The 27,945-nt window shown below is 34.3% G+C and overlaps 1 protein-coding gene and 3 pseudogenes across 1 annotated transcript; 1 reads left to right on the forward strand and 3 right to left on the reverse strand.

Moving 5' to 3' along the window:
* The first annotated feature begins 8,003 nt into the window (after positions 1 to 8,003).
* LOC146904610 (uncharacterized) lies at positions 8,004 to 11,111 on the forward strand (annotated as a pseudogene).
* A 1,645-nt stretch (positions 11,112 to 12,756) lies between these two features.
* Positions 12,757 to 14,023, reverse strand: LOC146904611 (putative F-box protein At3g16210; annotated as a pseudogene).
* A 1,655-nt stretch (positions 14,024 to 15,678) lies between these two features.
* Positions 15,679 to 16,110, reverse strand: LOC146904612 (uncharacterized). Its single transcript, XM_085728327.1, has one exon. The coding sequence runs from the start codon at positions 16,108 to 16,110 to the stop codon at positions 15,679 to 15,681; it is 432 nt and encodes a 143-aa protein (XP_085584453.1).
* Positions 16,111 to 20,126: 4,016 nt separating this feature from the next.
* LOC146904613 (putative F-box protein At3g16210) lies at positions 20,127 to 21,371 on the reverse strand (annotated as a pseudogene).
* Between the last annotated feature and the right edge of the window lie 6,574 nt (positions 21,372 to 27,945).

Raw genomic sequence — 27,945 nt, forward strand, 5'->3', positions numbered from 1 at the left:
AAGCAGCCATGAACAAACAAATCGAGGCTCTAACTAAGGAGTTTTAAGGCTTCACTTTGGCTCATAAGCAAGAACAAGTGGCTGCAATCAAGTGTGACTTATGTGGTGAAGAACATCCCAATGGTGAATGTGTACCAGAAGGGTCTAGTGAAGAAGCTAACTACATGGGAGGATATCAAAGGCAAAATCAATACTACACTCCAGGAATCAACAAGCATCCCAATCTAAGCTACTCAAATAACAACGCTTTGAATTCTCATATGCTTGTCCCTCCACAACAACAACAAAGAAAGCCATCAGCTCTTGAGGAAACTATGATGAACTTTATGAAGATAACTCAAGGCAACTTTGAAGAGATGAAGAAGAGTCAAGAGGCTGAAAGAAAGAACAATGAAGCTTCCAGAAAGATGCTTGAAACTCAACTGGGGCAATTAGCTAAGCAATTGGCTGAACAAAACAAAGGCGGATTCTCAGGTAACACTAAAGACAACCCTAAGAATGAGTCTTGTAATGCTATTGAATTGAGGAGCAAAAAGGTTTTGACACCTTTAGTTCCAAAAGCTCCAAAGAAGGTTGATGATGTAGTAGTTGAGGAGGAGGAAGATGGTGAAGTTGAAAAGAATGATGAGGGTGTAGTTGAAAAAGAAAGTGATCATGAAGTAGTTGAAAATGAAAGGAAGAAAAAAATAGAGGGAGAGAAAAGTGAGAAGTTAATTGATGAGGATTCAATCTTGAGGAAGTCGAAGAGTCAAATCTTGAAAGATGGAGATAAACCACAAGTTGTTCCATCATATGTTAAGCTTCCATACCCTCACCTTTCAAAGAAGAAAGAAAAGGATGAAGGTCAATTCAAGAAGTTCATGCAACTTTTCTCACAACTTCAGGTGAATATTCCTTTCGGTGAAGCTCTCGATCAAATGTCGTTGTATGCTAAGTTCATGAAGGACTTGTTAACTAAACGAAGGAAGCCTAAGGATGATGAGAACATAGCACTTTCTAAGAATTGTAGTGCTATTCTTCAAAAGAAGCTGCCACCTAAGCTGAAGGATCCTGGAGCTTTCACTATCCCTTGTTCCATTGGACCGGTAGACATTGGTAGAGCTTTATGTGATTTGGGGGCAAGTATCAACTTGATGCCTCTTTCAATGATGAAGAAGCTTGAGTGTGGGGAACCAAAACCAACAAGAATGACCATTACTTTAGCTGATCGGTCAATCTCTTATCCTTTCGGTGTGCTTGAAGATGTGCTAGTCAAGGTTAATGACTTGGTGTTTCCAGCAGATTTTGTGATCTTAGATATAGCTGAAGATGAAGAAATGCCACTCATTCTAGGAAGACCTTTCCTTGCAACTGGTCGTGCTTTGATTGATATTGAAAAAGGAGAGCTAATGTTGAGATTCCACAAGGAGCAAGTAGTGTTTAATATATTTGAGGCCATAAAGCATAAAGATGAAAACCCCAAGTGCTACCGGATTGATGTTGTTGAAGAAATAGTTGAAGATGACTCTTGCGAACATCAACCAACACAACCTCTTGAACGTGTAATTGTGAATTCTATAGCAAGTTGTGATGATGAGGAAGATCTTGAAGTAAGTGACTGTGTCAAGCAACTAGAAGCAAGCAAGCAAGAGTTGGGACCGGTAAAAATAGAAGAATTTGGTTTTTGAGTTTGTCTCGATTTTTCCTTCTGGTCCTATCGATCTCGAATCCTAAAGCAACTGACTTTCCGGTAATAAAATTAAAGTAGCCAAGTGCATTATAAAATTAAGTAAAAAGAAAATAAAAACTTAAAAATAAGAAAAGAAGAAAAAAAACAAAATATTCACGAGTGTGAAGAATTCGCTAAACACGCTAGTTGTGCTTAGTGAATCGATTAGGGAAAGAGTCTATATATACAGGCTGTGAAGCCCCGATATTTCGAAATGGATTATGTACCGTATCTCCTGCGTATCCTGCACTGATACCTGTCTGATACTTTCCGATACGTATAAGAAGAGTATCGAAGATTAAATTTTAATTTTTTAAAAAATAATTATCTGATACTTCCCGATACGTATCAGGAGAGTGTCTGATAATTATCCTGCACCGATACCGGCCCCAATATTTCCCAATTAATGTTAACCAAAATAAGTTAACTATTGAGTACTGATGTGTTCTTTTTTGGATATAGTGTTTCTTTTTTTGGATCGATATAGTATAACACTAACAATGTTCCTTTTGGATATACATTTAATATAGCATTGATGATGCTCTTTTTGGGATATACACCCTCCGGTCACTATTATAAGTAAAACTTTACATTTTAGATTCATTCAATTAATGATGTATATAGTCTTTATTGTAAACCACATACATCATTTAATGAATGAATCTAAAGTTTTGTTTATAATAGTGACCGGAGGGTGTATTCTGTATGTAATTGACTAATCATCACTCTCTTAATCATCAATATTATTTATATTTATACTGACATATTTCAGATTATATTTGCATATTAAAAAAATGGTTATAATTAAATTGTATATTTAATTATAATTTTTTTTATTAACGTATCCTAGCCGTATCGTATCTTGATTTTTGAAATTTTTCTGTATCGGTGCAGTATCGTATCTCGTATCCGGGCTTCATAGTATACAGGTTATGTCTGGTTCACTAAGCACAAAAGTTATGCTTAACGAACATCACATAACAGAATTGAACAAAACTCTGTTTTTACAAACTCAAATCAAACTAATTAGACGCAGTCCCCGACAACGGCGAAATTTTGATAAAAGGAAAAAACTGGTTTTGTATTTTTCCAGCTCAGTGGTAAGTATGTCGGTTTTTATCAAACAAGTGAAATATCGTATCCACAAAGACCGCGCTTAGCTAATTTAAGTTTATATTGACAAAAAAGTTTTTAGAAAAGATTTTGGTGGTTTGAATCAAATTAAATTGAATATATATAGATATAGTTATGCTCGGATTGAATCTCAATAACTATTCCTCATATGGTTCCTCGGTGGCAAAATAGCCGATTGTTTCTATGGCCTATGCTCGAAAAGTTATACATGAATATAGACCTACCCTCAATCTCTTAAGTGATAGCACCTATACATAATGTAAACCATGTCTCTTAGATAATCAACCTTACAAGGGTCTGACTAAATGAAATGATCAATTGTGACACACTACATTGACGAAGGCATTAAGTAAAGATTTAGACTAAAATTATATAGAGAATATAAACAATATACAACAGGCAGACTAGTATTACATAGATTCCTAACTATTTACATCTAATCCCAACATAAGAGAGAGTTTAATTACACATTTATTAGATAAGCAACATCAAAGAGTTGTTGAACCTTGAAGTTCCAAGCTTCGATTCCTTGGTCCTCCGGAGGCTCCAGCCTATGTGGTAGGAGACCTACCATATTTGATAGGAGACCTTAAATTCCAACACAATATACAATTCTCAAGCATGATAAAGAGCAACAAAAGCCTTATTTAGTGCGACAAAAATAAAATCAGTCCCATAAGGAGGAGGACCTTGGAAACCAAGTTTCGGACCATAGTGGAGCCACTCGCATCTCAAGTAAAAATTGTAATAGACTCACACTAGGATGTCAAAGCTACAGATGACCGCTTAGTTTTTTTTTTTTTTTTTTTTTTACAGAGAGCACGCTTAGTTTTAAAACCAAAAATGAAAAATATTTTGACCTAAACATTACTCGTAGATAATTGAATTATATTTCCTTTTTTTGTGGTGGCAGGGCATTGAAACCCAGATCTTGCATATTTTATACATTGTCTATACCAACTGAGCTAAGCTCACGTGGACATTAAATTATATTTCCTAACACTATACAAAAAGGTCACTAGAGAGATTCAGAAAAATAAAAAAGACATCCAAATATAATACAAAATCACATAGATCTAAAGGTACACCCTAGCAATTAAATAAGACTAATAATAATTATTTACTAGCAACATAAGATATCTCTCTACTGGATGATTAAACTGTGGCGGAATCTAAAAAATTGGGGTGTTACATGCCTAATGAGTCTCTAAAAATACTACCAGTTGTAGATGGCAAATTGGATTAAAAATGTTCAGATTGGCATTAGGCGTATGTGCGTGTTCTCGATAGAGTGAATTTTTCAGATCACCATCTATTGCTTATTTACCTGAAGGGTGATATTCAATATGTTGCTCCCAGACACTTTAGGTTTGAAAGTGCATGGTTGTTGGAAAATTCATACAATGATATGCTAGTTGGTTGTTGGAATATTAATAGTGATATTTCTCAAAATCTTGTGAATTTTCAAAGAGAAGTTAAGGAGTGGAAATGGAACACGCTGGATGTCCTCCTTTCTCGTAAAAAACATTTATGATGCGGATTGAGGGTACCAGGGTCTTACAATCGTGGATTGATTAGTCTTGAGAAAAAGTTGCAAGATGAACTAGCAGAAATTTTAAAAACGGAGGAGCTGATGTGGTTTCAATGTTCAAGAGCGAAATGGCTAGCTGATGGGGACCGCATTAATACTCGCTATTATCACTTGAAGACTGTGAATAGAAGAAGAAAAAATGTTATTATGCTGCGAAACAGTGAAGGGGAATGGATTGATAATCCGATTATTCTTCAAAAATTGGTAAATGATTTCTATAAGAATTTATTTACTAATAATAATAGGAGGTCGATGGTTTCAAACGGATGTTACGTATCATCAAATTGATGTTGTTGCTATGGAGAAACTTGTGCTTCCAATTGGCGACGAGGAAGTCAAAAGAACGTTTTTTTAGTATGAACCCTTGGAAGGCACGGGGCCCCGATGGTGTTCTAACGGGTTTCTTTCAACAATCTTGGGATATTGTAGGAAAGAATATTTGTTAGTTTGTTAGAGATGCGTGGAGAGAGCCTAATAAAACAAGCATGGTAAACAAAACAGATATTTGCTTCATTCCGAAGATCAATCAACCGGAATTTGTGAATCAATTTCGTCCGATATCGCTTTGCAACACTATTTACAAGATAGTGAGTAAGGTTGTTGTTGGGAGGCTTAAAGAATATATTCCTCATATTGTGTCACCGCATCAGACTGGTTTTGTTCCGTGACGTAGTATACATGTGAATATCGTTGTGGCTCAAGAGTTGGCGCATAGCATGAATCGGATGAGAGGAAGAACATGTTATTTTGTAATCAAAGTTGATTTAGCAAAAGCATATGACATGATTAACTGGGATTTTATTTGGAGGACCATGAAGGAGATTGGTTTTCCAGATGTTTTGATTGATTTAATCATGCATGGTTACAAGTGTTGTATCCGGATATTTTATCCATTTTTATTCTATATTATTTTATCGTAATTCGACATTAAAATATGTTATCTTCATGATTTATTATCTGATTCTCTCAAAAATAAAATGATTTATTATCTGATAGTATTGGTACTACTATTATTATTACCATCATCAAATTATATAGCTAAATTCATTCCACTGATTATTAAATAATGTACCGTGTACCATTTATATGCATGTTATTATGGTAAGGGGAAATGACTTGGTCTTGATACCTAATTGTCTTATGTACTGGTAGTTACTAGGTTTGAGTTCCATTTGTTTTTCAATGCATGTACGTGTAGCAAAACCAATTTTCATCTTTATCACTTGTTACTATTAAACTAATATTAAATATAATGACCGGTCCAAAATTGTAGAAAAGAAATGGGGACATGTATTTGAAACTGAGAGAGAAATGAAACATTAGAGAGAGTCTCGGATGAGGTAGAAAAGAGGACGAAGGATCAACCTTAAGGACTAGCAATTAGACTTCATCACCAAGTAAGACTATTTTCTCGTCATTCTTTCTCATTATTAACCTATTGTTAGAAACAAGTGAGTTTACGTTCTTATGTTAACTTTCAATTGAAAACTCTCCCTAAATATGTAGATAGATTCTTGAAAGAATATAGACGTAAATGATTATTTTTAGAGTATATAAATGTATCGAAATTGTTTATGATGATTTAATGGTTCAAATGATTTTATAATAGTGGAATGATTAGAAAACAAATTATTGGTTTGAAGATTAGGTATAAAATGATTGGATGATAATAGAATGCTAGAGACAAACTGTGTGAATCTTGAATGCTAGAGACAAGGTAAGGCTGAAGAATTGATAAACTGTGTGAAGGATCCACGCGCTTCGGTACGTGTATATGTGTATATATATTTTATGTTGTGATCATTATGGTAGTGGTGTTGTTTTGAAATGAATGATTATTTGTTATGTATTGGTGTTGTGATTGTTATCTTGGTGGTTTTGTTTTGGCATGAATATTACGTGTCATTGTTTTTGTGGTGATGTTTTAACATAAATATTATTTGTTTATGCATGGGTGAATAACCTTAACTAACTAAAATGGTGATTCAAAACTATATCCAAAGGTGGGATTCTAGACTCTAGATTTGAGGAGATTACCCAATGATGGGGTATTTACGGAGACAATCATGCATTAGATGACTCAGACAAATGCTCAATGGTGGGGTACTTAACATCAAGTTTTAGGAGTTATTACCCAACGGTGGGGGAGTGACGATTCATATGCATTAGGTGTTTCAGAATAATGTCCAACGGTGGGGTACTGAACATCGAATTTTTAGGAGTTATTACCCAACGGTGGGGTATTGCCCAATGGTGGGGTATATTGTCCAATGGTGGGACATTTGGCTCCGTATAGAGGTGAAATCCGGATCATAAGCATTTGCATATAGATTGACCAATAGGGACTAACGCATTTTAGTCAAATTGTAACTTGGTGCTTGGGGTGATAATTAGGAACTGGAGCAATGTGTCATGTATGTTTCATTTTTTTTTTTGTTATGAAATCTATGTTTCATGCCTATTTGTATCGTGTTTGTTAGTTGGAGATGACCCTTATTTTTGTACAGATGACAGTTTATCCGTCTTTCCTCCTTGACAGTGACGTCAGAGAGGCAAAGTGATCTAGTAGAAGAAGACGCAAGTAAAACGACGGTGCACATTTGGAGGCTTGACATATTCCGACACTGGTATTAGCCTCGAGAAAACTTTTCACAAGCATCAGAATTTTGACAAGCTAGTGTAGTCTTGGGTAGAAAAAGTGTAGTCTTGGGTAGAAAAAGGCTAAGCGTCTTGTTATTAGGAATATTATATTTTTTTATGTAAAATTTACTATTTTGGAAATTCAAAGAGAAAATTATTTATTGTTTTATTTTAGAGTTGATGAGTTTCACGTTACAGATTTTATTTTTTTAAAAAATTATTAATCTTTTTACTAAGAACTTCGGTAATTAACGTCCGAAAAATTGGGTCGTTACAAAGGGGAAGGGAGGGGAGGGTTCACTTTTAATTTTTAAATTACGAACAACGTAAAATGTTTTTTTAAAATAAATTAAGTGTTTTTGAAGTATTATATAATCATTTATCATGTTGTTAATTCAATTTTCTAAAAATCATTTTATAGTGTACGTAATTTAAAAAAGAAAAGTAAGTCATCCCCTCCCGTCTCCTCCTAAACCATCCATCCAAACACACCCTTAGAGAAATATTTAGGTGTGCCGTTGCTTGCAAGAGTGCCAAAACGAGCAGATTTTCAATATGTTATTGATCAAGTGATTGGTAAGCTTGCGGCGTGGAAAGCTAACCAACTCTCGTTTGCTGGGAGGGTAACACTAGCTAAGAGTGTAATTGAAGCTGTTCCAATATATCCCATTATGACTAATATTATTCCTAAGGCGTGTATTGACGAGATTCATAAAATCCAATGGCATTTCATATGGGGCGACAACGAGAACAGCAAGAGATACCATGATGTTAGTTGGGAAACGGTTTCAAAACCAAAAGTCGTTGGTGGTCTAGGCTTAAGGAGACTCAATGTAATAAGGCGTGCATAATGAAACTGGGTTGGAGTATATATTTCTGGATCAACTTCTCTATTGGTTGAGGTTATGAGGGGTAAATATCAGCATGTAATGAGTCAAATGGTTGAAAGGGGTAATATGGTAAATATGAATATGGACACTTATAAATAAGAGAAAGCAAAACAAATAAGGCATGAAATGAATTATGAAATTCTTCTTCTCTCCCTAATTCTCTAGTCCCTCTCTTATTCCTTGTACTCTCTGTTCTATTCTTCTTCTTCTTATTGTTGCTGCATTTTCTTATTCACCTATTGTTCTCTAAGATTGTAATTACAAAGGTTGCAATGCTTTTTGGTGAATTAATACAATATTGTTTGCATTTCAATTCCAATTGAATAGAACCATTACATTGGTTCTTTCATTGTCACCATGGCATGGGCTGAATCAGTAGGAGCTCATTGGGAAAAAATAGAAGAAGAGTATAACGATGAATGGCCAAAATTGGTGTATCTAGACGGACCGGGATACACCGTATGGGACCGAATTGAAGCAAAATCAAATCTGCATCGATGATACTTCTCACGGAGCTCTTGCCATGGTGCTGTGAACTCGCCGGTAGAGACCTTAACACAACCAGTTGAGTCACAATTCACATCTCCCAGGGTTGAATCATCGCGAGAGCTTGATCATGGTAAAGCTGAATTGAACCGACGACACAATTCGCGTATGGCTGAAAACACACGAGAAATCCGAGAGTCATTTGCAAGAATTCTAGAGTTGTTGCAAGAGGAGATTGATGCTACCGAATCCAAAAAGGATGAGCTTCCGACTTCGGAAGAAACTTTTCCATCCATGGAACCATTCGATGAACAATTAGTTGATGATTCGGTTGGTGCGAGAACAACAATGGTGGAATCAGTGACACCAATTGTTTGTACGCCTCTTCTCAACCAAGATGCAAGCTATTGGTATCCAAGCGTAAGTGTGATCCCTAAATTTATCACTCGTTTTGCCGAGATGACGAATTTAGTGCTTCAGGTTGTCGATTTAAGGAGATGCAAAGGAACTTTGATTCCTCTTTCTAGTATATTAATCACATCTTCATCTTTGAATTTTGATTCACTACTGCTGAAACCTTCACATCCATGTGTTTTCACTCCGACTCTACCGCCGCCTCCGAAACCTCCGGATCGAAGCTTTTCAAAAGATTGTTGTGGAATTTCAAGTGACCGGGAACCCCACTATAGCTCCACCACCTCCAGAACCTCCCAACATTGGTCACAAAGTGGTAATTCTGAATGCTATCTGTTACTGTTGGAGATTTATTCTGTGTAGTGAAGTTTTCATCTTCAGGGTTTATCTCTCACTGATTGCTTGTGTAGCTCTGATCTCATTTTCAAAAGGTGTTCCTCATGTCTTAATCTTAGAAGCACATGATTTTTCTATTCAATCAATTACAAATTTAAACCCCTTCGTCTCCCACGAAAAGGGTGTCATTTCCATTGCCTTTGACTCTAAAAATTCTCATGTTGGGACTGCACAACAAATGTTTGATGAAATGCCTAAGATGATTGTGCACTGTTTTAATTCTCTGTGTGTGGAATTTAAAATAGTAGGTATATTGAATGTGAAAGAATTGGTGTCATGTGAGTTTTTCGTCAATTGTTCTGCTGTTGTGGTTATTCAATTTATATATGAGGTTTATGATCAATGGAGATGGATTACTCGTTGTGGCTGTGTTTTATGTGGGTTGATATCTAAGAAAAGAAGCTTCTTCCCTTGCTTTAAGTTGGTGCTTAGTCAATTTGTCTTGAATTCAAAGTTCTCATGGAATGCTCATCACTCTAGTTGGTTCTGTGGCCTCAATAACCAAGGAGATCCTTGTGATGATTATGACCTTACTAGTGCTTATAGCCTTGGCAACCTCAAAGGTTTCCCAATTTTCAAGTGTTGGAATGGTTTTGAGCTTATGTTTTTACATGAATTGAAAAGAGATGAGTGGGCTGATGGATGTGTTAAGACTGATGTATCTACACATTATTTTTTTATGATGTTGCACGCTTTGCGCAGAATTTCCGTCTCCATTTCGTTGTTGCAAGCCCATACCAAACCAATGATTGTAGCATCAGTATATCAATAGTGTTGGCTGCTACATTTGGTGCTTGTAGCGATGAATTTTTCAGCCACCAAGTGCTAGAGGAAGCTGCCAATAGTTTCACAGAGAGTCAGAAACTAATGCATTGCAGTAGTAGTGGTACATTAATTGTTTCATTTGTTGAGAATGTATACCTTGGGGTTGTCCTCAATTTAACATGTGAGAATGAGAAGGTGTTATTTGAGTATCCTGCAGTTATTGCCTTCGAGATACATTTACCTTAATGCACTAGGAACTATCTAGATATGGATTGGTTTAGGAACTTGATTTTTGCTACAGAGACAACAAGTGTTGCATTTCTCCATTATGTGCAATCTTTCCCTATATTGTGTGATGGTATTAAGTCTAGTTGCATCTTAGCCAATGATGATTTTTCTGCCATTATTGCAAGATTGGGCTTATTATATTGTGTTGTTACTCCTAATTGGCAATGGTACTTGAATTGCCAATGCTTGCACTTATGCAATATCAGTATTTATAACATGCATTTGGTGCTTCTTGGGATTCTACATTCAGTACCAATTTCTCAATTTCCTTATAGTGAGCCAAGCTTTGGTCCCTGTGGTTACATCTTGGATGGAATATGTTTTGATGTACCTTAAAGTGTTCTTATTAGTATGGAAATTAGGAAAGAAGTTACTGACATCTATAACATTGAAATTTCCCATTGGTGGCCTAAAACCACTGATTCGTTAATACTACAACATATAACCATCCTTTCAAAGCACTCCAAGAAATGGGATATAGATGGTAATGGCTATTTTTTCTATACCAAAGGGTCTCAACAATTCCAACAATGGGATCCGGGTGGATGTTCTCTTGTTCGAGGGCAAGGTTTATGTGACTTTAACAGTTACTTGAAAGTCATTGGTACTACTACTCTTCAACATTATTATCTTGGCTTTAACCTTGAGGACAAGGTTGATTTTAAAGGGGATGGTAATGTAATGAGTCAAACGGTTGAAAGGGGTAATATGGTAAATATGAATATGGACACTTATAAATAAGAGAAAGCAAAACAAATAAGGCATGAAATGAATGATGAAATTCTTCTTCTCTCCCTAATTCTCAAGTCCCTCTCTTATTCCTTGTACTATCTATTATATTCTTCTTCTTCTTATTGTTGCTGCATTTTCTTATTCACCTATTGTTCTCTAAGATTGCAATTACAAAGGTTGCAATGCTTTTTGGTGAATTAATACAATATTGTTTGCATTTCAATTCCAATTGAGTAGAACCATTACACAGCAAAGTGATATTCATGCTGAGTTATTTATAGCAAAACAATCGGACTCACGCCTCTGGAAGGCTTTAGTAAAGCTTTGGCTTGCGTTAGAGCGAAATATTTTTTGGTCGATAGGCGATGGAAAAAGTGTTGGAGCTTGGAGTCAAATGTGGATCAAGGCGAGGTTTTGTGTGCCCGAGGTAGAAATTGATATTCCGCAATAGTGTAAAGAGATGAAGGTTGCAGATCTGGTTGATTTTAATGATAATTGGAATTTCGAAATGTTTGAAATGTTGAACCAATGGATTTTAATGATAGTTCAGACAGAGGATCATGACCATTGCGGTGCCTGATGATAATGATGGTAATGGTAAGCAAATGTGGTCGGTTTCTTCAAATGGTAAATTCATAATTGCATCAGCTTATCATATGCTGTCAAATTTTGACAATGCTGCACAAGATGAGACTTGGTTAAAGTTCATGTATAAAACATTTTATGTGGATGCTCTATCATGGAAGATTGTTAACAAATTTGAGGAAGCATAAGATGGGGATTGGTAATCCCATGTGTAGGTTCTATCTTGATGAGATTGAGTCTAAAATTCATGTATTGAGGGACTGTCCAAAAGTCATGGCACTTTCGTTGTGTGTAGTGGACTTTGCTGCAAGAACAAGTTTTTTTAAGGTGATTTATCTCGTTGGATTAAATTTAATTTGTTTACTAATGTCCAGTGGAAGCATAATATAGAGTGGAGACTTTTGGGCCACTACTTGCCACGCTATTTGGGATTGAAGAAACAAGGAAACTCATAATGATAATTACCAAAGACCTTTACATGCTAAAAATATTATTATGAGTTATGTTAATGATTATCACAATGCAATAGCAAAGTGTGTTATTATGGCATCTCAGCCGAGACATTTGGAGGAAGTAGGATGGAAGGAACCACAAATTGGGTGGGTCAAGATCAATATTGACGGTGCTTGTAAGGATGGTAGTATCGTGGGGTGTGGAGGACTTATTAGAGGTTCGGAAGGTGAGTGATTAGTCGGGTTCTCCACATTTTAGTGGAAGTGTAATGCTTTTGTTGCAGAGCTATGGGGAGTTTTGGAAGGTCTCTAGCTGGTGTTCGAAACGTATTGGGTTCACTGCAGTAGAATTAAATGCGGATTCTTTGGTGGTTGTGAATATTATTACGAGTGGTAAGGAAAGCACTGCGAGTGGTAGGAGTCTTATTCAAAAAAATAGACAACTTCTTTCTCCGTACTTCGACCCTCCCTTTCATAAAAAATAAAAAATAATGCATTACGACACAAAATACGTTAAGAAATTAATAATTATCAACCTTCCTCATCCTTTCATCAAAAAGTTGACTTACAATCAAAAAAAACATTGAACGGTATAATATTTCACTACAATATACATAAACGAAAGTAAAAGTTTTTAGTATAACTAACTAGTTACATAATCTTTTTTCAGTTAACTCATCCAACAATGGTAAAATATAGCACAAGATCTTGGTAATATACACATGCATGTGATATGATTCCTTCATATTTCCAATTGGAGAGACAAATAATGGGTGGAAACAAGAAAAGAATTACATATTCCTTTCTCCAATTGAAAGAAGACTTGTCCCAAAATTCAAATCCTGTAAAATTAAGCTCCTCAATAACTTGAGTACTTAAATCAAAATAGACTAGTTTTCCTCTTTTTTTGTAAAAAAAATACTTCTGTTCTTTCCTACACCAATAGGACACTCAATGCAAGCTAATGGTCGAACTATAAAGAGTTTAAACCACGATTCTTTCACACCAAGTTCCCCTAAAATAGATATATGGAAAGTATCCACATTTGAATAATTTGAAATCAAAGCAATTGATCCATTTAACACCATCAAGTCTCTCCAAACATCCTCAAAATCAAAACTATCTTCTCCTAAGAGTATAGGTGTTACATAGAATACCTCAATGCTTAGGTCAAATGACAAAAGATATGCTTCATCATCAATAATTTCATTTAAACCCCACCAGTGAAACACTCCATTTAGGAAAACTCCTTTTTCTTCAAAATCAACAGGAAAATTAAATTCAATTTTGCTTCATGAGTTACTTCTTAAGCTGTATATCTCCCAGAAAGGGTCGTAAGTTGTATCTTCTGGCAACATCACGTTAATATCGCTTTTTTGAAAACATAATACACGTCGAATCACTTTATAGTCATCTCTAACACAATCATAACCAAAACCATGTTTAGCGATTTCAACATTCATATCTGATTCAAACTCAATAGGGCTGGTAGGAACAACTTTGAATTCTTGTGTAGCTGGATTCCACAATATAACTCTTATATTAGGTTGGAAGTAACTGATTAGACAAAAAATCCCATTGATGCTACTAGAACCCGAAATTTGAAATCTAGGATTATCCTCGTGAAATGGATTTGGCCAATCGAGTTTGGCCCTATTCTCAAATCTCTCACCAGAAAGAGAATACAAAACAGGTTTATTATCATTTATAGCTTGATATAGGAGGATAGATGTATCATCATAATAAGAATGATTATTGGAAAAGAATCTTCTATGGAACAAGCTTATGAAATAAGGGGTTTGAAACAAAAGGGTCCAAGATTTACACACACACTCAAAACGCTTTAAAGATTTATTGATAGATTTGACAAAATTGACGGGGCAAGATGATCATGTATAGAATTACTAACCTTTTTATTTCTTCCAATCAAAAATGTATCCATCTACACATTGGAATAAGGAGGCGCCTGTGGAAATAATAAGAGGAGAAAGATGAGAAAATAAGGATGCAGCTGATGGAACAAGAAGAAAGGAAGTCATGTAAAAACTTAGGGTTTGTAATAGTGGGTTGGGCTGGATTCAGTTGGGCCTTCTTAAGTAATAAAAAATGGAGTTTTACTTTTCCCACCCTGCTGCGTTCTCGCGCGCCCTGCAAAAATACCAATAATACCCCTGGTCCGGAAAATAAAATTCGAACCAGGTTGTTACTTTTTCCGAAAAATAAAATCCGGACAAATACGACATGAATATTTTGTGTCTTTCTTTGACGTCAAGGGTCTCTGTTGACCGTTATACAACCCCCGCATAAGCTGCAATGCAATTGCAGGGGTCGTATGAACGGTCAACAATGACCATGACACCACAGACACACCTAAAAGCTACCTAGAAAACTAAAAATAAATAAAATTGAAGATAATGTAAGAAAGAGGTGAAGAAGAATGAAGGAAATTGGTGAATATCCAAGCCTTTTTATAGCCTCAAAACAGTCATAGGTCTTAATTACAGTCAAATAAAACGTGTTAAACAACCTAAACCGTGCAAAAATCATTAAACACCCCACTAACCGTCCAAACCTTTGGAGAAACGTCACCAACCAAAACAAAACTGAGGTGTTCCGGATTTTATATTCCGGAATTCATGAAGTTTGTCAGGATTTTATTATCCGGACTGCATCAGGCCCTTGTTTTTCGTGGCAAATGGCTTGGAAAAAAATAGAACAAAGGTACATAACATCAATAGAAGCAACATAAGACAAATAAAAAGCTAAAAAAACCATAATAACAGAAATGATGAATCTTTTGGGAAGGTGTTTCAAGATGATTTCTTTGAGTTAAATCTTGTTGCCTTGCCAAATGACATATTCATCTGGCAGACAGCAAGATCTAACTCATAGCAACCTCTTGGTATTTTTGAGTTATCTATCTATCAAGGAGGCAGCAAGAAGTATCTATATATTTTTGAAAGTATGTTGAGGATCTTCATAATGCTGGCACATAGAGAGCAATCTATTTGTCAAATAGAGAGCTATCTATTTTGCGGCAGCAAGACAAAGATCATCAGCACAATGACAAAAATTTGCATGGTCTCTTTGGTGTGTTTGTTTGTATTTTTGACAGCATGCTGAAGATCTTCATCACGCTGTCAAATAGAGAGCTATCTATTTGCAACAACGTGAGAAAGATCCTCAGCTTAATGACAAAAATTTGTATGGTTTTCTTTGGTGTGTTTGTGTGTTTTGCTGGTATTAAAGCTGAAAACCGGAGAGCACTTATTTATAGAGGTCCTTGGATGTTGTGGACCACATAAACTCCTGGTGCAATGTGGTCTATACAAAAGGATCCTATGCTAAAGTATTAAAGATTTAGTTTTCCGGAATACACTTACGCCATACGTGAATCCGGATTTCGTAATCCAGAACGCATAGGTTTGGTTATTTTTTCGATTAAATGAACATCATTGACGTAAATTAAAACATAATGAAAGTTTAAATAATATATATATTATTCAAAACATAATGCAACAACTTAATTCAACAATACATAACTAACACGCAATTAAATAACATAAAACACGTGATTAATTAAAACATGACACATTATCATGGATCACCTAAACTAATTTCTTCATCTGGTCCCTCCAGCAGAGCCATGATCTCTTCGTAGTTCCTGGGCCGGTTCGAACTTTTCAGAATTTGTTCAGTAGATCTAACCAACAAAGCGTCCAACTCGATCGGTCCTTTAGTACTGTGCAGACCAAAGACAGAGAACATGGTTCTCACGTCGTCGTCGTTTGTGTGTTTCATCCGACTGAACCGAAGAGATCTGGCTGAGTCGGACAATGGACATCGATATTCAACACCGACCACCCTCCATGTGTCTCTGTGGTTGAGTTGACGGTTGATTTGATCCAGCTTATCCTTCAGCCCGGAGAGGGTGACATTGTTGCGAATCCTAAACAGATGGTGTTGCTTTCCCTCGATGTAGTAGACTGCTGCTAGCTTTATGTTCGGATCAAAGCCAGGGAATTCCATGATATTTTTTCAGACGTAGTTTACTTGTAATGAAAACAAGGACCCCTATTTATAGAGTTATCTGGCCGTTGTGGACCACATAAACTCTTGGTGCAATGTGGATCACACAAAAGAATCCAATGCTGAAGCTTTCCGGATTTCAAAATCTGAACAATCCATCACCCTACATGAAGAACAAAGTTTCCCGTAGTTTCACCAGTATCGTATTTTTCAGGATTATATAATCCGGAAACCATGTATACTCCAGATTATATAATCCGGACTGCATCAGTTTCTTTTGGACGGTGGTCTACACCACAGAAAATGTTTTGCAAACGTTTTGGGAGGTGGTCAACTTAAAAAACGTGTAAAATACACGTTTTTTGACCCTATTAATGGTAGATGCTACCTATGTTGACACTCCCTTTATATGAATACCCTCTAAACCTCCAATATTTCTCACACAAACCTCTCCCACCCTCTCCTCTTCTTCCTCTTACAAACAATGTGTTTCCATCGTTGGCCTTTCATAAAAAGATGCCTCTTTGGAAATCCATCAGGGGTTATATGATCGGTCAACAGGGAAGGGGTCAGTCCGGGTATGAGGTTGGTTTGTCTGGGCGTAAGTTTGATCATCATGGTCTCTTGCTCCCTAGAGGCCCTTGTGCCCCCTCTGTCTCCCCTCCAACAGTGAAGCTACTGGTATGTCCTATCAGCCGGAACCACTGGTATAGCTTACCCCCTATAAATAGTTTTAGGTTCTTATGTAATAAGATTAGAAATAATTTTAGATTCTTATGTAATAAGCTTAAAAAGCTTCAACATTATTGTAATGTATTATTCATATATCAATAAAATGAGTTTTTTTTATCTTTTTGTCTTTTTCTTTCTGTTTTATATGTTTATTTGCATTTATTTTACGAATTTCAAAGCTTAAAATTAAAAAAGTTCTGGAAAAAGACCATTCTGGAGTTTAAAATTCGGATAAATCTGAAAAAGTCTAACAATTCTGTTCGGAACCAATAATCCAAACAAGGGTATTTTTGGAAGAAAAAAAATAGGGCACGGTAGAAATCCATAGGGTGGGAAAAGTAAATCTCTGATAAACTATAGTCGAAATAAGGACTAAACTATGGTGGTATAGAAGAAAAAAAATCAATACATATATAAATGTAACATTTTTTATATAACTCATTTACAACAAAAAAAAATATATATGCAATCAATCTAAAATTAAAAATAAATAAATAAAAAGTAAACAAAACCAGGAAAGAACATCGAGTATACAATTGATAACCTTTTTATTTCTCGCAACCACAAATTTCTCCATGTTCAAAAACTTTAAATTTTGGCTTGCAACTATAGCCAACGTAGTGAAAATAAGACTGCTCAAACTAAGCATTGTTTTCAATTCTGAGGGTGAGAAAACTATTTTATCATTGAATTTATATAAGTTAAACAAAATAACTTTCTAGTTTTTTTTTTTTTACAAAAGGTAACTTATATCTCTTATTTCATTCAACATAATAGAGGTAATACAAGATGGAATCAAATCAAAAACATGGTAACTAGCATACAATTTTGGCACCCTTGCTAAAGTATAGGCGACATAATTTTCTTGTCTCCAAATAAAATTTATTTTAAAGTTTGGAAATTGTTGTAATGGCGATCTACAACTAGTCATAATTTTCTCTTAGTGCTAATTCATTTTCGGTTGCGATGGCAAGAATATTATCACATCCTACGGTCAAACTTTCGGTTTTCTCTACCACAGAAATATGTCTTCCCATTTACATAATTTTCTTTCGGACACTATGACGGCCACTAGGAAATTCTTGAGGTTTTCTTATTTTTTCTTCTCATGGGACCAAACATTGTTGGCAGAGTTCTTCTTTAGAGGTGGGACTTCTCATGTTGTATGTGGATTTGTACATTATGTAAGTTTAGAGTGCAATCTAAGAGGGGGTGCGAGGGTGAATTAGGTTTTAGGACATTTCGGTTATTTTAAAGATGTCATAATCCCTTCACGAAGACGTATATTGGTTCCCCTTCTAACCTAAAGGTAGTCCAGTCCCTTCACACCCCCTGAAGGATTTCACTATGTTAGAATCTTTGTTACAAGCAAGCCTCCCCCTAGGCTCCCTAACAATTTTCTATACAACACAAGATAACATGCCACTATCTTTAATAAGAATCCTCAAACAATGATGAAAATTTTACAAAGACTAAAACGCACTTTTGGCCTCCTATGTTTGACATAGTTGCGATTTTGGCCCTTATTAGAAAAATCACTTTCCAACCTCCTAAATTTACCCTTTTTTTGCAACTGATAGCTCCCTTCTGATTTTGACCCGGTCAACGCATAGGTGGCACCTCACTTATGTGAGTTGGATGCCACATGTGTAATTTTCAAATTTAAAAAATATATAAAATCCACATGTGTATTTTTTGATATATAAAAATAAATAAAAAGAAATGGAAAAGGAATAGACATGTGATCAGTTTCAACCATTCTTTCTCTTCCTTATTTCTCTCTACGTTCAATATTCATCTTTAACATTCTTTTTTTCTCTTCACTGTTCTTCACTATAACTTCAAAAATTCAACCTTATAATTTATAGTTTTCAATGCTACAACTTGCAAGAGATTCCACCCACTGCTAATACCCTCAAGCCATTCTATAAACTAGATAAAGGATTCATCAAACACCCATATCTGTTAATACAACTATTGAACCCATATCTATTTGTTTTCTCCATCTTCGTTCGATTTGGGTAAACAAGGTTTGGAGGGGGTTCAAGGAGTGGAGTTAACAAGTTTTTTTAATTCTATTTTAAGGGATTTAAGAGTTTTCTGAAAGTTTGTATGCTATTCTTGATGTTCGTGCTTTATGGGTTGGTGGTAATAATGCTATTCTGACCTTAGTTGTACATAATTGAATTATATTTCTTTCTTTTTTTAAGGAATTGAATTATATTTCTAAATGTACAATAATCAGATTGATTGGATAAATAGAACTTGAGATATGATCCTAATACTACACAAAGGTCACTTGAGAAATTCAGAAAAATGAAAAAGACATCCAAGTATAATACAAAATCACCTAGATCCACACCATAGGCACACCATATCAATTAAATAAGACTATTAATAATTATTTACAAGCAAGATAAGGTATCTCTCTAATGGATGATTAGACTACGACATAATCTCAAAAATTGGGGTGTTACATGCGTAATGATAATCGCTAAAAATATTCAGGTTGGCATTAGGAAGTATCAAACCAAGTATTTCACATATTGAGGAAACAATATTTTCTAAAATTCAAAAGACATCGACACAAACATGCCAAAATATTTCATTTATCAAATAACTACTCCCTCCGTCCCTATATGTAAGCCTCCTTTGTCTTTTTCACATTTCTTAAGAAAAGTTGTTAGTATAATTAATGTGTCTATTTTGTGTGTTAATATTACCAAAATGTTCTTTGTTTGTATGTGTATTAAATTTGACTTTACATATTTCAAGACAAGTTAGTAGTATTAATTAGGGGCATGTTTAGGAAAATAATAATAAATGTATCTAGTAATTTGAAAAGGAGTTTACATTTAAGGACAAATATAAAATCAAATGGGTGGTTATATAGAGAAATTAAGAAATTAATAACCATCAACCTTTCTCATCCTTTAATAAAAAATTCACATGCCATCATAAAGGATATTTAATGATACAATATTTCACTACAATGTACTCAAACGAATGTAAAAGTTTCTTGATTAACTTGTTACATAACCTTTTTCAGTTTTGACTCATCTCATCCAACAATGGTAAAATATAACACAAATAATGGTTACTTACTCTTGTAATACAAGATTGCAAATAATTATATTAATAAAAGCACATCCTAAATTACACAAAATATAAATAAGTCCACAAAACCCTTTTTTCCATTCATACAAAAATTCAAAATAAACCATGAATGAACAAAGTTTATTTGTTTCAGACTACAATAATAATTATGACATGCACAACTGAAAGACCGGCCTCTTTGAGTACAAGGTAAATTCATAATAACCACTATCATATGACTCTTGGGTGGAAACAAGAAAAGAATTACATATTTATTTCTCCAATTGGAAGAAGACTTTCTTTGTAAATTATAGGCTTGTCCCAAAATCCATCTGCTGTAAAGCTGAGTTCTTCAATCACCTGAGTGTTTAAATCAAAATAGACTAGTTTTCCATCTTCTTTTGTAAAGAATATGTCTGCCTTCTTTCCCACTCCAATAGGACACTCAATACATGATAATGGTCGAACAATAAAGAGTTTATACCATGATTCCTTCACACCAAGTTCCCCCAAAATACATATATGGAAAGTATCCACATTTGAATAATTTGTAATCAAAGCAATTGATCCATTTAACACCATCAAATCTCTCCAAAAAAATTCAAAGTCTAAACTATCTTCTCCTAAGAGTATGGGTGTTACAACGAACTCCTCGGTGCTTAGTTCAAAGGACAAAAGATATGCTTTATCATCTTCATCATCAATAAATTCATTTTGACCCCACCAGTGAAACACTCCATCTAGATACACTCCTTTTTCTTCTATACCGATAGGGACATCAACTTCAAGTTCCCTCCATGAGTTACTTTTTAAGCTGTATATCTCCCAAAAAGTGTAGTAAGTTGCATCCTCTAACAACATCACATCAATATCATTTTTCGGAAAACAGAATACATGTCGAATCACTTTATAGTCATCTATAACACAATCATAACCAAAACCATATTTAGCGATACATATGCTACAGACTCAATAGGGCTGGTAGGAACAACCTTGAATTCTTCTATAGCTGGATTCCACAATACAACTCTTACAATGGGTAGGAAAAAACTAGTTAGACAAAAAATCCCATTAATGCTACTAGAACCCGAAATTTGAAATTTAGGAACATCCTCTTGAAATGGGTTTGGCCAATCTAGTTTGACCCTATTCTCAAATTTGTCACCAGAAAGAGAATACAATTCAAGCTTGTTATCATTCATAGCTTGATATAGGAGGACAGACATATCATCATAGTAAGAATGATTATTGGAAAATCTTTTGTGGAACAAGCTTTTAAAATAAGGGTTTTCCAACAAAAGGCTCCACGATTTGCAAACACACTCAAAGCGTTTCAAAGATTTTATAGATAGATTTGACAAAATTGACGGGACAAGATCATTAGGTATAGAATTACTAACCTTTTTATTTTTTGCAATCACAAATTTCGCCATCTTCGCACTTGAATAATAAGAGGAGAACGATAAGATATTAGGAGGCGGCTAATGCAACAAGAAGAAATGAAGTCGGATAAAAAATTAGGGTTGTAATTGTGGGTTGGGCTAAGTTGGGTTGGGCCATCTTAAGTAATAAAAAAGGATAAGAAAATTGTTGTTCACACTTGTGTTAAGGTTGAAAAACACCACAAAAGACCCAAATGCCCTGACGGCAGTCAAGTGCTGATGCAAAGAACCGACGGTAGTTAATTGCCGCGGCATCCATCGGCAATTAACTGCCGCTGCGATCCTGATACAAATCTAGGAAGAACTAGCATTGTTCTCTCATTCATTATTACTCTCAACTCAAAATCTCTATCAAAATCTCTCTAAAAATCTCATCCAAATTTATTCAACAAAATCACAAGTAATTAATCATAGTTCTATTAACATACATTTTAGTTGTTATAATTGTTTTTCCTTTTTATAATTTTAGTTTTAGGTTGATTTAGATTTTGTCGTTTTTCTTTTTTTTTTATAATTTTAGTTTTAGTATATTTACAAGTAAGATATTATGATTCATTTTTAGAGTAGATTTAAGTGTCCTCGTGAGCTTAGCTCAGTTGGTAGGGACAATGCATAATATATGCAAGGTCCGGGGTTCAAACCTCGGCCACCACAAAAAAAAAGTAGATTTAAGTTGATTAATTAAAATGTTTGCATGTTTATGTTATAGTTATAAGTTTTAGGGTTTACGTATAATTTGCACTCCAAGTGTTTGATGAAATGTTTGAATGAGTTTTTCATTGACTATTTAATTTCTTATGGTGTAGATCTGAAACAATGGACAATTTGTTCAAAGCTCAAGTACGTTTCAACGATGGAAGCACTCATTTGTTCAAGGTCCGGGTTGATATCACGCTAAAGGATCTGAAGGATCAACTGAACGAAATCAATCAAGGACTCAACCCCCGGAGACACAAGGAAGGTGGAGGACATTTCGTATGCATGTCCCGGTTATTTGCAGACAAAAAAGATAATGCTGACAGACAATGACTACGTGAGGAACATGTTCTCCAGATATTATCAAGAACGCATGTTCCCGAGGATTGAGATGGAAGTTACGTTGCTGAGATCGCCTAAAGATATTCTCAAGAGTTTGATTTTGCCAGAAAATTATGTTTAGATAGCATCTTTATTATGTACTGTCTTTATTTTGTTGGAATTTAAGTTTAATTCTTATTAGTTTGTTGAAGATGTTGGTATTGAAATGTCGTATACTTAGGGTAGAGATTTGTAGATTCTTTGAAAAGTTAAAGAAGAGAAAACAACATGTATTCTAGCAAATCAACTTTATAGGTTTTCACATTGAATTCATTCGTATAGGATGAGTGTCACAGAAGGGAATGCACCTCTAAGAGGTTTCTTTGAATTGGATTGTGCTCCTCTGTCAATTGAAACTCGTCAGTTGGCAGGGTAGTAAGATTCAATTTAAAGCAACCTCTTGGAATGCATTATTTTCTGTGATGACGGGAATGCACCTCTTAGAGGTTCTTTTGAGCTTGATCATGCTCCTCTGTCAATTGAAACTTGTCAGTTGGCAGGGCAGTAAAATTAAGTTCAAAGCAACCTCTTGGAATGCATTCCTTTCTGTGATGACTCATCTTATACGAGGAAATTCGATGTGAAACCCTATAAAGTTGATTTGCTAGAATACATGTGTTGTGTTCTCTTCATTTTTTTGACTTTTCAAAGAAAGCTGCAAATCTCTACCTGAAGTATACGACACTTCAATGCCAATATTTTCACTAAACTTCTAAAAATTAAACTTAAATTCAACATCATGATGATACCACATATTTAGGGGGAATGTAATGTAATGTAGATGAAAATAAAACTAAATAAAATTGTGTATTTTTTAATTGATTTTGTGTATTTGTGCAACTTTATTCGAATTTATTCAATATGCAACTTTAATCAAATTTATTCAATACGCAACTTTAATCAAAATTATTCAATACGCAACTTTAATCAAATTTATTCAATACCCAACTTTACTCAAAATTATTCAATACCCAATTTTATTCAAAGTACCAAAATGTAAACCAAAATGTACCAAAATGCGCAACATATCAAAAAAAAAAATTTAAAAAAAACATCCAAAACAATTAGACATTACAAGCATTTACATTTAATCATCTTCCTCGTCACATAAGTAAATTGGGTTGTCCTCGACAGTCCCTTTGAAACCTGCTTTTGGTTTAGGACCGAAGAAATAAGTCCTTCCGCTGCTCCTCAACGTGGAGTGATTGTACACCGACACCTTCGAATAACATTTTTTAATGGAACCATCGCCTTCGATTCCTTGCCATGTCAATGTCAAATTTACTTTCTTCTTCTCACCCTCTTTTTTTAATTGAGCAGCATCGCCCTGTTTCTTAGACATATCTACACAATGCAAAAATCGAATCAAAACTTACTCTAATCCTAAAAATTATACCACAAATTCCTAACAATGTTTACAATTTCTAACAATTCCTAACAATTTCCAACAATACCTGACAATTTCTAACATTTCCTAACACATGTCAATCAATTCTACTCTAATCAACATCTAACAAATCAATTAAATCATAAACATCTAACATCATAAAATCAAAATTCAAAAATAAACAAAACCTAACTATGTGACAATTTATCCAAAAATATCTAACAATTCAATCAAAAACAGCCAATGCAATAGGATAATAAGCACTTACTTGATTTTGTGTTTGTAATTGTCGTTGAATGGCTTTAGCTTGGAGAAAATCGCACTTAAGAATCTCAAAACCGCAACAATAGAGTTTTGAAATTTCTATGTATGTTATGTTCTTATAACAGATCATTGGCAGTTAACTACCGCCGGTTCATTGCATCGGTAGTTAACTGTCGTCAGAGCATTTGCGTCTTTTACGGTGTTTTTCAGCCTTTTAAGAAGTGTGAACAACAATTTTCAAAGGATAAACTCCGGTAGAAATAAGGAATAAATTATTCTATGTAAGTTCTATTCTTATAACAGATCATCGGCAGTTAACTGCCGCCGGTTCATTGCATCGGTAGTTAACTGTCGTCGGAGCATTTGTGTCTTTTACGGTGCTTTTCAGCCTTTTAAGAAGTGTGAACAACAATTTTCAAAGGATAAACTCCGGTAGAAATAAGGAATAAATTATAGGGGTAAAAAAACAAAATTTATGAATATATAAAAGTAATATTTTGATATAACTCATTTACAAACAAATATATTATACAAACAATCTAAACGTAAAAAATAAAAAAATAAAAAAAAAGGAAAAATTACACAATCCGTCCCTTAACTTAATTTTATGAAAGACTTCCATCTTTTATCTTTTTTTATTCTCATTTAGTCCTTTATGTTATAAAAGGACAATATATTATTATTTTTTATGAGATTTTTTAAATGAAATCTGATATTCTAGGTTTGTATGATGAAGATTTGAGTTTGTTTATGAGTTTGATGAATTTTTTTTTGGAGTTTTTTATTATTTTATGATAAAAAAGGATAAATATGTTGACATTTTATAACATAAAAGATTAAATCGAAGAAAAAAATAAAGGACGAAAGTGTTACCTAAAATTAAGTTAAGGGACGATTGTGTAATTTTGTGAATAAAATATTAACAAAACAAGGAAAGATCATTGAGTATACAATTGATAACCTTTTTAGTTCTCATAACCCCAAATTTATGGAGAATGCTAACCATTAACCTTGGGACATGCTAACCATTACCCTTGAGACATTGGTTAAAGTACTAAAATAAGTAAGTTTGCATCGAGGGTGGTGTAATTATTGTTAAGAAAAAAGTAAAGACTTGTAATTTCAAGGCAAAGTTTCTATTAATAGAATCCTTAATCATTACCCTTAGGGCACTGGTTAGCAAGGCCCCAAATTTATTCATCTTCACAACAAATAACCACGTGCAATGGGGAAAAAATCAACAATAAAATTAGGAAAAGGGAGATAGAAGCTCGTTTATTGACTGAGTATAGAAAATGGCTATGAGTGTTTTTACCTAGATGATACAAATCAAAGTGCAAACCTGATAAATCGTAAAGACTAGGGACCAACTTTTGAATTTTGAGAAGACTTGGGTGACCCAACTGAGCATGTATTGTAAGACGAGAATTTTCTGATGGGTTTATGACATAATAAAGATTATTAGATTCACATCTGACTTCAATTCTCCCTCCCAAAATTTGATCCTACAAAGTAAAATTGTCATTAGTAAAGGTAGCAAGAGAATAATGAGAACATGGTCAATCGACTAATAGAAATTAAATTAAATAGACATCCATACACATAAAGGACATATGTAACTAACATAAAAGGGAGGATTTGGAAAGGCTTAATGGCTTGAGATTTTGTTTTGAAACCTTTGGTTGAGACTAAACTAAGTAAGAAACTAGATATATGTTAGAACCAAGTAGGTTCAAAAAACCTTACCTCTATATTATATTTTAATGATAACAAGACTAATAATAAAGAAATAATTTGTCTATTAATGTATCTATGAGCATGCAGGATGTTATAAGACAAATGAAAGAATAATGTCATCTTTTGGTCTTAATGTAATCAGTTGAACATCCAAGCAAAGAAAGATGTACAACTATCTTTGAAGTAATGACAAATGGTCATTATGTCTAAAACATGTTGATCAAGATCTTAAGCAAGCAAGCAAATCCTTTGATCAACACATTGTAAACAAGTGCATAATTTGTTTCAAGAAGTCCAAGCCATCGTCTGGACCTGATGATCATTTGTGTGGTCAATTGCATTTACGCCTATATCATCATTTGGACAAGCAATCATCTGGATGATTGGTATATTCAAATACCAATACCATGATTTGGATCAAGTACCGAAGATCACGGGTCTAGATCTGATTTGCTCGAAAGCTACTAAGATCTTCAAAGTACAAAAAGTGATTCTCTCAGAGCTGTCACTTCAAGGACAAAGAAATTCAATGGATACTTGTACTTTGGCATATATATATATATATATATATATATCCTCACACGGCTATATCTTACGCTGAGAGAGTTGTTGTTGTTGTTGTTGTTGTCGTCGTCGTTGATTTTGTTGATGATGTTGTTGTAATCAGTAATGGTGTCTCAAAACACCACATCCATCAATGTGAAGTCGGACAACCCGCATATTTGAATCTTTCCTTCTAGTTTTTGTCAAGCCAAACAATACCCTAAGGTCTACTATTAATTGTTGTAGGTGTCTTATGAAAAAAGCGAATGTTATTTGAACAACCAATACTTTCTTTTAAAAACCAAAACTTGACAACATAATTGATAACTGTATGAAAATACATCCTTTGCAACTATTAATTTGACTTGAGGAGAGAGAACAAACTAATTAAAAAACAAACTCATATATTTACAATATATAAATACGTTGTTAAACAACTAAAAGTTTGTCGAAATAACATTTCTAAAAAAAAAGTCCTTGGTGTTATTTTAACTACCACTAGTTATTAAACAAAAAACATTGTCCAGAGCGAATGAATTTAGTGTATGGAAAATTCTACCATGTCGTTGCATATTTAACAGTTTTAAAACTGACATTTTAGAAAATGAATTAAAAATCAATTGAAATATTATATTTTTTAAAAAGATCATAATGAACTTCAAAATGAGAAATTTAAAAGACACTAAAAGGAATGATGACAGAAACATAACCACGGGTGTGCAACATAATCATAGATCAGAAGCTGAGGAGCAAAGCATAGTGTATAGTTTCAAGAGTTTCTTGGTCATCAAGGCAAAGCACAAAAGGACAAAACAACGATTAGTTTCTAATGGCTAGTTCCTTGCTTGTTCACCATGAATGAAGTTCTATAAAGGAAATCATCAGTCAAATGAGAACACACCTCTCCACAACACACACTCTTCAAAATCTTTTGTGTCAGCATAATCAGTTGATCTGAAAAAGATCGGAAGTAGAAAAATAAAAATTGCTTGAAAGAAATCATAATCATCTTTTAACTTGAGATTCATTCTCAAACATTAGATAGTAAACACAAATACACTCAAGCTTTCATTGTATCTTTGGAATATCATTTAAGTGTATTTGAAAATTTTGACAAAAACAATTGTATTTAAAAATTTTAGATTCACCTTAGTGTGATCAGATTGAACTTAGAGAGAAAAGGGTGAAATGTCATTGTGAGATAAAATTGATCATTGTTAGATCAAGATCACAAAACAATTACGTACACTTGTAAAGCTTCACTAATCTTCTTTAATGTATAAAGGTGAACCAAGATGACTTCAATGTGTCTTCTTCTCCATCCTTTATCTCTTTATTTGATAGTCCAGAAGCAAGCACAATCACTCAATTTCTTCTTGTATCAAATTCATTTTAATATACTTTAGATTATCAAATTTGAACCTCTTCTCAAGGTTGAGAAGTAGCCAAAAATTTCAAAGGGTCCAATCCAAACTCCTCAATTCTTGTGACTAATATTTTTAATTCAATAGTTACATTTGGAATGATGTTTGGATGTGCATGATCGTCTTCGAAAAC

Source organism: Medicago sativa, chromosome 7, assembly GCF_051527215.1.
Source record: "Medicago sativa cultivar Bolivia chromosome 7, Bolivia_mono, whole genome shotgun sequence".
Lineage (NCBI taxonomy): Eukaryota > Viridiplantae > Streptophyta > Magnoliopsida > Fabales > Fabaceae > Medicago > Medicago sativa.

Coding starts and splice junctions, on each gene's coding strand:
- LOC146904612 (XM_085728327.1), bottom strand. CDS start 16,110: ATGGAATTCCCTGGCTTTGATCCGAACATAAAGCTAGCAGCAGTCTAC.